This window comes from Achroia grisella, unplaced genomic scaffold, assembly GCF_030625045.1.
Source record: "Achroia grisella isolate CSIRO2021 unplaced genomic scaffold, CSIRO_AGI_Agris_v1 utg25068, whole genome shotgun sequence".
Lineage (NCBI taxonomy): Eukaryota > Metazoa > Arthropoda > Insecta > Lepidoptera > Pyralidae > Achroia > Achroia grisella.
The window spans coordinates 16552-27398 of NW_026712742.1; the positions used below are offsets into that span (position 1 = coordinate 16552).

The 10847-nt window shown below is 38.6% G+C and overlaps 1 protein-coding gene across 1 annotated transcript; it reads right to left on the reverse strand.

The window, feature by feature from the left end:
* On the reverse strand, positions 1 to 1975 carry LOC131842825 (uncharacterized). Its single transcript, XM_059191392.1, has 2 exons — positions 536 to 1975; positions 1 to 117 (listed from the first exon to the last, which is right to left on the reverse strand). Exons 1-2 carry the CDS (start codon positions 1973 to 1975, stop codon positions 1 to 3), a joined length of 1557 nt encoding a protein of 518 aa, XP_059047375.1.
* Positions 1976 to 10847: the final 8872 nt, after the last annotated feature.

Here is a 10847-nt window from a genome sequence, read left to right on the forward strand (position 1 = left end):
TTAGATCACTCCAGCCAGAGAGATCTTGCCCAGCACGAATTGCTTGTTGGCGTCCGCGAAGATATGAAGAGAACCACTCCAGTACCGACGGAGAGAAATTAAGACGAGAGAGCAATGCTAGGAGTAAGTCATGGTCAACACAGTTGAAGGCATTGGAGAAATCTATTAATACTAAGATGGTGAGGTGGGATTTCTCCATACTGTTACGAAGGTCTTCGGTTACTTTGAGTAACGCTGTAGTGGTACTGTGTCCTGGGCGAAACCCAGACTGAAGAGGGCTAATAAAGTTACAATTTGAAATGAAGATGGATACTTGTTGAAAAATAATATGCTCAAGAACTTTTGACAGGAATGGCAAGATTGAGATTGGTCTAAAGTGACTAGGAAGTGAAGGATTAGCTATCTTGGCAAGGGGAATTACAAATGCTTTTCTCCACAGTTCAGGAAAACAGCCATTAGTCAAAGAGAAATTGACTATGTGAGTAAGAACTGGGAGAATTATGTCTAACAAGAGAGTGATCATAGTTCTACTCACTTCGTCATGGCCTGTAGCGTTAGATCTAATAGACATAATTGTTTTGCGAATGCTCTCGTCGGTTTCTGGAGTAAAGGTGAAAGAGTTGGTAGTCGACAAAGGCATGGAATTTATTTCCTGTATGGTGGACATTTTAATAGAGGTATCAAGAGGCTTTGCAGAGGAGAAGTGGATATTAAGGTCATCAAGTGGTACTTTTACATTAAAGGTGGCTGTCGCTTTGCCAAAACCAAGAGAGTTCAGGAATTTCCATATGTTAGCCGAAGAAGTATTTAGTACGTTTTTATGAATATGTCGGCGTTTAGCTGCTCTTACCACCTGATTACAGCGGTTTCTAGCACGCTTGAAGATCTGAAAATTTACTACGCTTCTTTCTTTTTTAAAGACTTGGAAAGCCCGATTCCGTTTCGCCATTGCCTTCCGAATATCCTCTGTTATCCACGGTGCAGGTGGACGTCGCAGCTTGAGAGTACGTAATGGAGCATGTTTATTAAATAGTCCTAATATCTGGGCATTAAATAGAGAAATTTTGTTATTGATGATCGAAGTTTCTAGTATTGGCTTCCAGTCTATACGCGCAGCAACGCGGAGTAGTGAGGTGATATCTATACGACTAAAATTACGCACGGAGGCAATGGTCGGTTTTAACTTAAGTGGCTTAATTTTGTAACATAGAAGCAGAAGGTCATGACGTGAGAAAGCAGGTGCTGATAACTGGTCATGCTCAACGACATAATCAGTCGAGGATGTACAGACAATGTCCAACCAAGAATCCTCAGTATCTATGTTGTGGTGAGTAGGCTGTAAAGGTAGAATAAAGAGATTCATTGAGTTTAAAATAGTTTTCAATTTACGTGTCTGTAATGAGTCCTTCATCAGGTTGGTGTTAAGGTCTCCCATAATGATAATATATTTATAAGAACAGCTTATTAAATCTAAGGCAGCATCAAGATCAGAGAAATAATCTACTAGAGGTGGACAGTAAACTACACCAATGACCATTTTAATACCCTTAAAGTTTGCTTCTATGAACAGGTGCTCAGCGGTACCATGATAATCCGATGGAGACGATGATATTACTCTATAGGAAATAAAGCTACGTAGATAAATCGCAACGCCTCCACCACCCTTCCCCGTACGATCATTTCTGATCAAGGTGAAACCTGGTAATGCATATGTGATAGAAGAGAGTGTAGGTTTCAACCATGATTCAGAAACTAGTAACGCGTGGACGTCAGGTTCGGAGAACGTGTCAATCAAATCGGTATAATGTGCAGGAATGCTTTGTGCGTTTATGTGGCATATGTTTAAAAATTTGGAGTTCTTAAATCTTTCCTTTAATAAAAAACCAATGTTGTCATCGCAAAATGAAGAATTAGCGGAAAAGAATGAAGAACTACTGTCAGTTGTGGTCTGAAATGAGTCTTCATCTATTGGCATAATGTTGTTTCAATATTGAATAAGTAATATATAATATACAAATATTAAAATAAATAATATATACTAGTAATATATATAAAAAAAGAAAAATATATTATTAATGAGATTCTTATAATTATAAACCTATTTTAATTACAAAAACCAACGCTTTATGTCTTATTACCTGCCGGCGCGCCGTAACAAAAGTATGAATCAAAACATTGTAACAGATATTATTATACAGAAATAATCTAGCTACTATAATTTATACAGTGAAACGAACGAAGTAATATTGTATTAAGAATCCAGTTATGTCATAGAAAAAAAAAAAAGAAAAAATACATTGTGGTTGTCAAAGTCACGTCAGATATACGTCAAATATCTTTCACATATAAATTGTAAATACAGAGTTTGTTTACGAAAAAAAAAAGAAGACTAAAATGTAAATATTTTATACGGTACTTACAAAAAAAAGAATAATAAGTGTTATTTCGACGGTACTACGAAGGTTTAGCTAATTGGTAATGAGACAAAATTACTAAAGGAATGACTAACTAGACCACAATAAAAAAGAAACACAAATACAAGAAACAGTTACACGAAATTATAGCGTGTTAACGCTGGAACATAAAATAGAAAACAGTACAATGTATCATAGTTCATTTCTTGGCCAACCTTGCGGAGCGTTGCTTGGTAGCACCTGCAGTAGACCGACTGCCTGGGGCAGCCGGTGCCGAAGCTACAGAGACCGAGGCTGCAGATGTCTCGGCTGGTTTATGCAACACCATCAGTTTTTCTAACTCCTCTAGTGTGAAGACCTTTACACGTGAACCGTCTGGCAACTTAACGTTTATGACCCCATCCAGAGTCCAAACATTACGGATACCAAAATGTCTCCGAGCGTCAAGAAACAGTGACTGTCGCATGCGTGTCAGATATTCCGACAACAAATAAGGACTACCCTTAAAAAGAGATTTCTTGGCCCATACTGACTTGCGAAGGGACGGATCATTAAACCTTATGAGGATGGGACGACAACGGCCAGCCGAGGGAGAACCGAGACGATGACACACCTGAAGTTTATCAGTCGTAAAGTCCTGGATGCCAAGGTGTTTCACAATCACAGAGACTGTTGCAGCATGGGTATCCTCATCAGTCTTCTCTGCTATTCCCCCCAGAAGTAAAAACTTCTTTCGATGACGGGTTTCCACAGTATCCATGCTCACTATAAGAATGTTGATTTGTTGTCTCAACAGTGCCAGTGATGTACAAACATGTTCACGAAAGCATTGGAACTCTTCACTCAACTGCTTTAAACTGACTTCTCCTGTTGGGGATACTTTAAGCTGTGCTTCTAATATGTTGAGGCGTTCATTAAGACTTTTCTCCATGGTGGCTTGTGTTTTCAATACTTCCAAGATGGTTGCCATTTTGTGTGAGAAATAGTTAAATAGTGAGAAATGTGGTGGCGGCTTCAGACAGGTATTTAAGTTATTATTATTATTGCATAAGTCACTATATTAACTTAATTGAACTTTCACTATATATTATGTATTATAAATATTTTAAATAAATTAAATTATAGAGATAACAAAACACAGCTGTTGCTTTGTATCTGCCTACCCACGAAAAAAACGATATGAACCCACGTGACCGATCTTATTTTATTAAATCGTCTGGCCTGTGCTATCGATGTTTAGATAAACATTCGATAGCCAATTGCACTCGTGATTACAGGTGTGCTGTCTGTGCTCGGTCCTCCCATCACTTTTAACAATTCTCGAGATCCTGTTTATCCTAACCATCAGAATCGTAATAATACAAATTATCGCAATGCTCTTGTGCATAGTGCACCGCGTACATCACCTCCCCGCACGGGCGGGGGCCGTCCCCCTTATAACAGCCGTACTCCCTGTTGTGATTCGTCATCACCTGCACGTCGAGCTTCTCCTCCTACACACTCACAACAAGATTATCGTCATACGTCCCCTCCCCCGCGGTCACTTCCCGAGATAAAACATACCATAAGTCACGTGACCTCCCCGACCGTTCTATGCATACCAACCATAGACGGAACTCATCCCAATAACTAGGCCCTGTATCCCCCCTGCTTTCTCACCACATATGTCTATTCTCTCCAATTCCCTAGTCCTCCTACCTACCGCCATTATTCATGTCAAATCGGCTTATGGTTATTTTATAGAGGCCCGTGCGTTATGTGATACAGGCGCACAAGGTTGTCTGCTTACTACCGACTTAGCTGTTTAGAGATTGAATGTCCCCTTATCATCAAACTCAGTACCTATTCGCGGTATTGGCAACATTCAATCTGTATATTCCCGCGGGTCTATCTCCCTTACCTTTAAACCAGTTCATAGATCGTATCCTGTGATAACAACCCCTGCAGTGGTTGTTGATGTAATTGCAGGCCCCCATCCTGAGATTGAGTTGCCTAGACCTGTCGTTAATAGTATTATTCACCTTTCCGTAGCGGACCCCTCCATTTATAAACCAGGGCCTATTGAGGTATTGTTATGTGCCGACGTGTTCGGTTATCTTATGCAACCTGAAAAATCGATTTCTCTTCCTCATGGTCTGACCGGCCTTTCAACCGTTTTTGGTTGTGTGTTGTCTGGACCTGTTGCTGGTAATTTCCCCGACCTTGAACCCCCTATGACTGGCATTTCTCTATCCCAGGTCGTAGAGAAATTTTAAAAAATTGAGGAACTGCCTCAAATTCTCAATCCCAATCCTGAGGAGTTAGAGTGCGAACGTAATTTTAAGAATGGCATCACCCGTGAGAGTGACGGTCGTTTTATGGTCCGACTTCCGTTTATCTCTGATCGTCCCCAGCATGGTGAATCCAAGTCTACAGCGGTTAAGTGTTTCCTAAGTTTAGAAAGACGTTTCACTGCCAACTCAGAGCTTCGTGAAAAATATATTATATTTATGCGTGAGTACATAGATCTTCACCATATGTCTCCCATTTTCTATAATCCATCATTACTTGAGCATTATTATATTCTCCATCATGGAGTGTTTAAGGCCGACGACCACTCTAAAATTCGTGTTGTTTTCATTTGGAAGTAGTATCCGACCTTACGACTGAATCTTTCCTATATACCTTTACCCGATTTGTTGCGCGTCGCGGATTACCTACCCTTATACGTTGGGATTGTGGACGAAATTATTTAGGAGCGAGTAACTATATTAGAGAGCTTGATTCATTCCTGTTCCAAAAGCATGATGATCTTGCTTCACAACTAGCCCGCAAGAATATAAATTGGGTATTTGACCCACCGGCCTGTCCTCACTGGGGAGGATTGTTTGAAGCAGCCGTTAAGTCTGCCAAGACGCACCTTAAACGAGTAATCGGTGAAAATCCCCTTACCTTTGAGGAATTGACCACTGTATTTGCTAAAATTGAGTCTGTACTTAACTCTCGGCCTTTGTGTTCCTTATCTCAAGATCCCAATGATCTTGAAGTGTTAACCCTGGTCACTTTCTCATTGGTCAACCCCTTACTGCGTTACCCGAGTACCCATTGAGAGACGAGAAGCAGCATCGCATTTCACGCTTTCACTTATTGCAACAAATTACTCAACATTTTTGGTCGCGGTGGCATTCAGAGTACCTATCAACCCTTCAAACTCGTAATAAGTGGACTTCTCCTATGAATCCTCCTAATGTTGATGAATTGGTATTGATAAAGGATGACAACCTCCCTCCTTTGGAGTGGCGCCGCGGACGTATAGTACAGTTATTTCCTAGTCAAGACGGTGTAATTCGAGTGGTTGAGGTCAAAACCTCTACTGGTTCCTTAAAACGTTCTCTTACAAAACTGGTACGCCTCCCTATTGAGTAATATATTGTATAGCTCCCTTACCTTGTAATTTTTCCCTTGATTTTGATAATTTGTTCCGTAAACATCATAGCTGTTTAGAGCGGGGGCTACGTTCAAAATCTACCCTGTACCATCGTAAGCACAGATTATTATATTAGAGTCCGTTAGTTTTCTGTTCCCGCGCCTTTGCCTCCCCTCCCTTACCTAGTACTGAACCGACTGTACGGCGGCCATGACGCGCGCGCATTGTGTTGTGAATTAAAATAAATTAGAACTGTGAAACCTACTGTGAAATTGGAAAGCTAGCGAAGATACCTTCGAGACCCTGAAGCCCAAGAAATCCGCAGAACCATACAGGTACGAAACTGACGCTTCCACTTATTTTTCACTATATATATACAGAGAGTAAATTCCCTAACATTTTGGTAGCAGAGAGTATTTTCCCTAACACCCATGTATCGGTAGGTTCGCCTAAAGTTTTTAGAGCACGAATGTTTCTCAAAATGGCGTCGATTAATTTTCGTAATTGAGATGCCGACTCCTTATTAACCGATTGCGCAGAAAACAATGCTTTACAGTGATTGTGTATTAATAAGCGATTATTATTGTATCTGTTTTCTAATAGATCCCATGCCGTTAAATAATTATCAGATGAGAATTCTAATGATTTTATTACTTGCAAAGCATCACCTGTGAGCACAAAACGTAAATAATGAAATTTTTGAATGTTGTCCAAATCTTTACAATTATGAATAACCGATAAGTAGGAATCTCTGAATTCTAGCCAATGGTCGTAACTTCCGTCGTACCGGGATAAATTTAGGGTGGGCAATTTTATGGCACATTTGTTGCTATTTGATGATTGAGAGGCAGTAGAATCCTTTAAAATACATTTACACTTGGACACAATTGCATAGTACTGGTTTTCGAAAGTTTCTCTCTCGACTAATTCCTTTTCTATCTCATTTTCTGACATAAGAAAATCTAATTCATCCTGAATATTCGAAAACTGATCAAATAACTGCTGTGATTTTTGAAATCGTTCATTTAATTCAATTGTAATTAATTCAGATAACTGTAAATTGTCTAACGATGAAACGTATTTTGCAAATAGAGTGAATTTAGTTTTAATAACGCCTCTTTTTTTTACTAAATCGTGTATAACATTATCACGACTTTCAATATCTAATATAGCTTGCCCCTTTTTTCGACATTTCGAGATACTATGCGAATGGAAATAACTAGGTAAGTAACTAGGTAAATAACTTATGGTTCTAGAACCTACTATAACGTAACGGTCACAACATGAATTCTAACACTGGAATTACGAGTAAAAGAGCACAATTTTTGTCACAAATGTCACTGTGAATGGGATTAGTAATAGGAATTGACTGGCCTGACCGTCGTATGCTGCACTGTTCTTGAGATGATGATGCGGCTCGTGGGACCAAATTATGTTTGTGATGTTTGCTCTGGTCAGGTTTTCCACAGGAATTTTATGTGCTCTTCAATGAACTTTGTATTTTTTAAGATTATAAAATTAATTTATTATGCTAATAGAAAGTATGACATTGATATTTTAAATTATGGAAAAGAAAATAGGCTACGTGACGTCGAATCGGATTGTCGAATCGGAATGACTCAACGGTCACTCAACGGTCACCCATCCATCCGCGAGGCCCCGCCTCTTGCTCATTCGCAGGTTACTTGGCCGATTAATTAACGATTGATTGATTGATGCGTAGACACTCTCTTTTGTAAAATAAATATAGTATTTAAATCGGCAGCTTTACTTCACAGCAGTATGCCATATGACATAATGCTATGGAGACTAACTAAAATATACAAGTTTTGGCGTCGCCACGTCTGTAAATTGCCTTATTCTTCTAATTGCATAAGCAGCAGAACCGAATCTACTGGCTAATTTTGAAATATGGGGCACCCATTGTAACTTCGAGTCCACTGTTATTTAAAAAAAATTGTATCATTAACGAAATACATTATTTCATCATTAAGCAATAGCTGCGTATTTATTTGTCTTACATTAGGAAACGTGAATTTAATACACTTAGTTTTGTTAGAATTTAATAATAGGGTATTACATGTCAACCAATTTAAATATAGCAGAGATAGCATAATTTACATCATCTAATTGATTACTTTGGCGACCAATTTTAAACACTAACGAAGCATCATCTGCAAATAACACTATATCTGCAATTTTCTCTACCATGTAGGGAAGGTCATTTATATAAATTAAAAAGAGAAATGTGTCTAAGATTGAACCTTGAAAAACGCTGAGAGCATCCTGTGACTTCTCCCATGATTTGAATATATATGTAATAAGCGCTACGCCTGCATCAGTAGTAGACTTACCGAGTTTTACTTAGAACTGGCAATATAGAAATTGATTTATAGCTGCTTAGCTCAAATCTATCTACTGATTTAAGCAGTGAAATTAATTTGCTACATTTGCTAAAACCATTAGTTGAGGAAAAACGCCATTATCAACACATTTATTGAAAATAGTAGCTAGATAAGAAGCAACAATATCTATGAATGAACTAACTACTTTAACTGACATGCCCCAGAGATCTTTCGTTTTTTTTTAACTGTTTGAACACTTTTATTATATGAAAAGGGCTGACACGTGAAAATTTAAATGTTAAAGAACAAGGGCCGACATTAGCCTCAGGAATGTTTTTGCTTGAATGGGAGATGAATCCAGAGAAGATGTAATGTCAATCGGAATATTAGCAAAAAAAATATTGGAAAATATGAACTATGTCTTTTGTTACTGTTATTAACTTATTATCATAATTTAATGAGAATTGATAGCTGGCTTTTCAGATAAAATAAAATAAATATTCTGATAAACTTGGTGTAAAGAATATCAGGATTATTGCTAGATTGTAACTGTAAGTCTAATTTATATTCAACAGTGCCTTTATATTTATTAATATTATAAGCATTTATGTGTCTGTTTGATTTTTTGTTATTGTTATTTTTTTTAGTCTGATTACTAAACTTAACAACTTGACCACAGTGATCTGAAGGAAGTTTATTTATTATTATTTTTTCAATATACTCATAGTTACAAAAAACATTGTCAAGACAAGTAGCAGTCATGGCGGTTATACGAGTGGGTTCCTCAAAGACATTACTGAAATCAAATGACTGAAATAAACTAATAATTTTTGTACGTGTGGACGTATCACAAAGAATATGAACGTTAAAATCTCCACACACAATATTTTTTTTACTGCTATTAAATACTTTTTTTAATATATCCTCCATCACCTCTTGAAATACATTGTAATCACTATAAGGAGGCCTATAGACACATATAAATATCAATTTTTCTAGTTCTATACATGAGATTTCTGTACAACACTTAATAGAAAGTCCAACAATGTCAGCACTTTCCTTTACTTTAATATTATTTCTTGCAATTATCATAGACCCACCTCTGTTAACTGCCTTTCTATTGAAGCAGCTGATAACATTATAATTATTTAAACTGAACATCATATTGCCATCTTCAAACATACACCATTTTATAAATTTAGGTAGTCTTCATTACTTTAATAAAATCTGTTAGGAGATAAAACACTAAGTTAACATTCATAAAGTAACGTAACGTAAGTAATGGAAAATGCCCTATGGAAAATGTCGTTACTTCGATTGTATTGTCAGCTCGGATACAGCAATGGTAGTCTTCTACACTGCGCTATGTAGTCCATGGTGTTGTTAGTGTGGAAACACTACATATACAACAACGTGGATTACCAAGAACAGTGTATGTTTTCTTGATGTGTACATGGTGGTGCGATGATTATGGCTTGCATTTGAGTTAAATTTCTGATGAACTTGAACTTTCACGATGATAACGGCGCTGGTTCTCTTGTCACTATTCTTCAAGCAAATTTTTTAATAATGTTTTTAACACTTCAACACCGGACACAACACTTAAGTAATTGTTTCACTTCATGCGTTGGCGTTAACATTTGCAGACAGAGATTGAATAGCGATGGCGACCGGCGGTCAACTTGAACTAACTGGGCGGAAATCTTCTTTAATAATTTCTGTAATATAGGGTATATAAGATATAATTAGGTGGCGGGTACTTTTAAGGCGATATGTGAGATGGAGCCAGTCCGGAATATACGCTTGACGGATAAGCTTGGTTTTATTACACCTCATACATACGGATACGAACATTACAGTGGACGACGAGGATTCTTAATTTTTATTATAATTTTCAAGTATAAATAAAAGTGTATAAAAAGTTGTGTGAAAAAAAAAAAGAAGAAAAATTAACTACTATGTCGATCGGAAGAGTAAGCGAGTTTGATATTAGAACTGGGGCGTGGTCGTCATATATAGAAAGACTTGAGATGTACTTTACGGCCAACAGTGTAAAAAACGATCTCAAACTACCAACATTAATATCAGTCATAGGGGATGAAGCTTACGAACTCCTTGTGAATTTAGCTAGTCCAAGGAAACCGTCGGAATTGGAATACGAAGTCGCGGTCAACTTACTGCGCGATCACCTACAACCGGCACCGTCGGCATTAGTAGAGAGATTTCGATTCAGGCAGAGAAGACAAGCAGCAGATGAGAACATCGCAAGCTACGTGGCGGAATTGAAAAAGTTAACACGTCATTGCAAACTAGGGGATAACCTAAGTGAGAACCTTCGAGATCAGTTCGTGTGTGGGCTGAAGAGCGACATCATTCGACAGCGGCTTTTTGCAGAGGATGAAGAACTAAATTTCGCCCACGCGGTCAAAATTGCAACCTCTTTAGAGGCAGCGGAGCGGAACGCGGCGGCGGTGGATATCGCGGACGCGGCGAGCGGCGGGGAAACGATCGCGGGGACGGGGGGAATACACTCCCTAGTGGCCACGAACGAGCGACGACAAGCGGCGGAGACACGGAGCGGGCGCGGGGCGCGCGGATACCGTATTCGTGGCACGGGCGCTGTCTGGAGTGGAGCGCGCGGCGCGCGCGCCACTATCACGCCTCGGGGAAGAAATGCGGCAC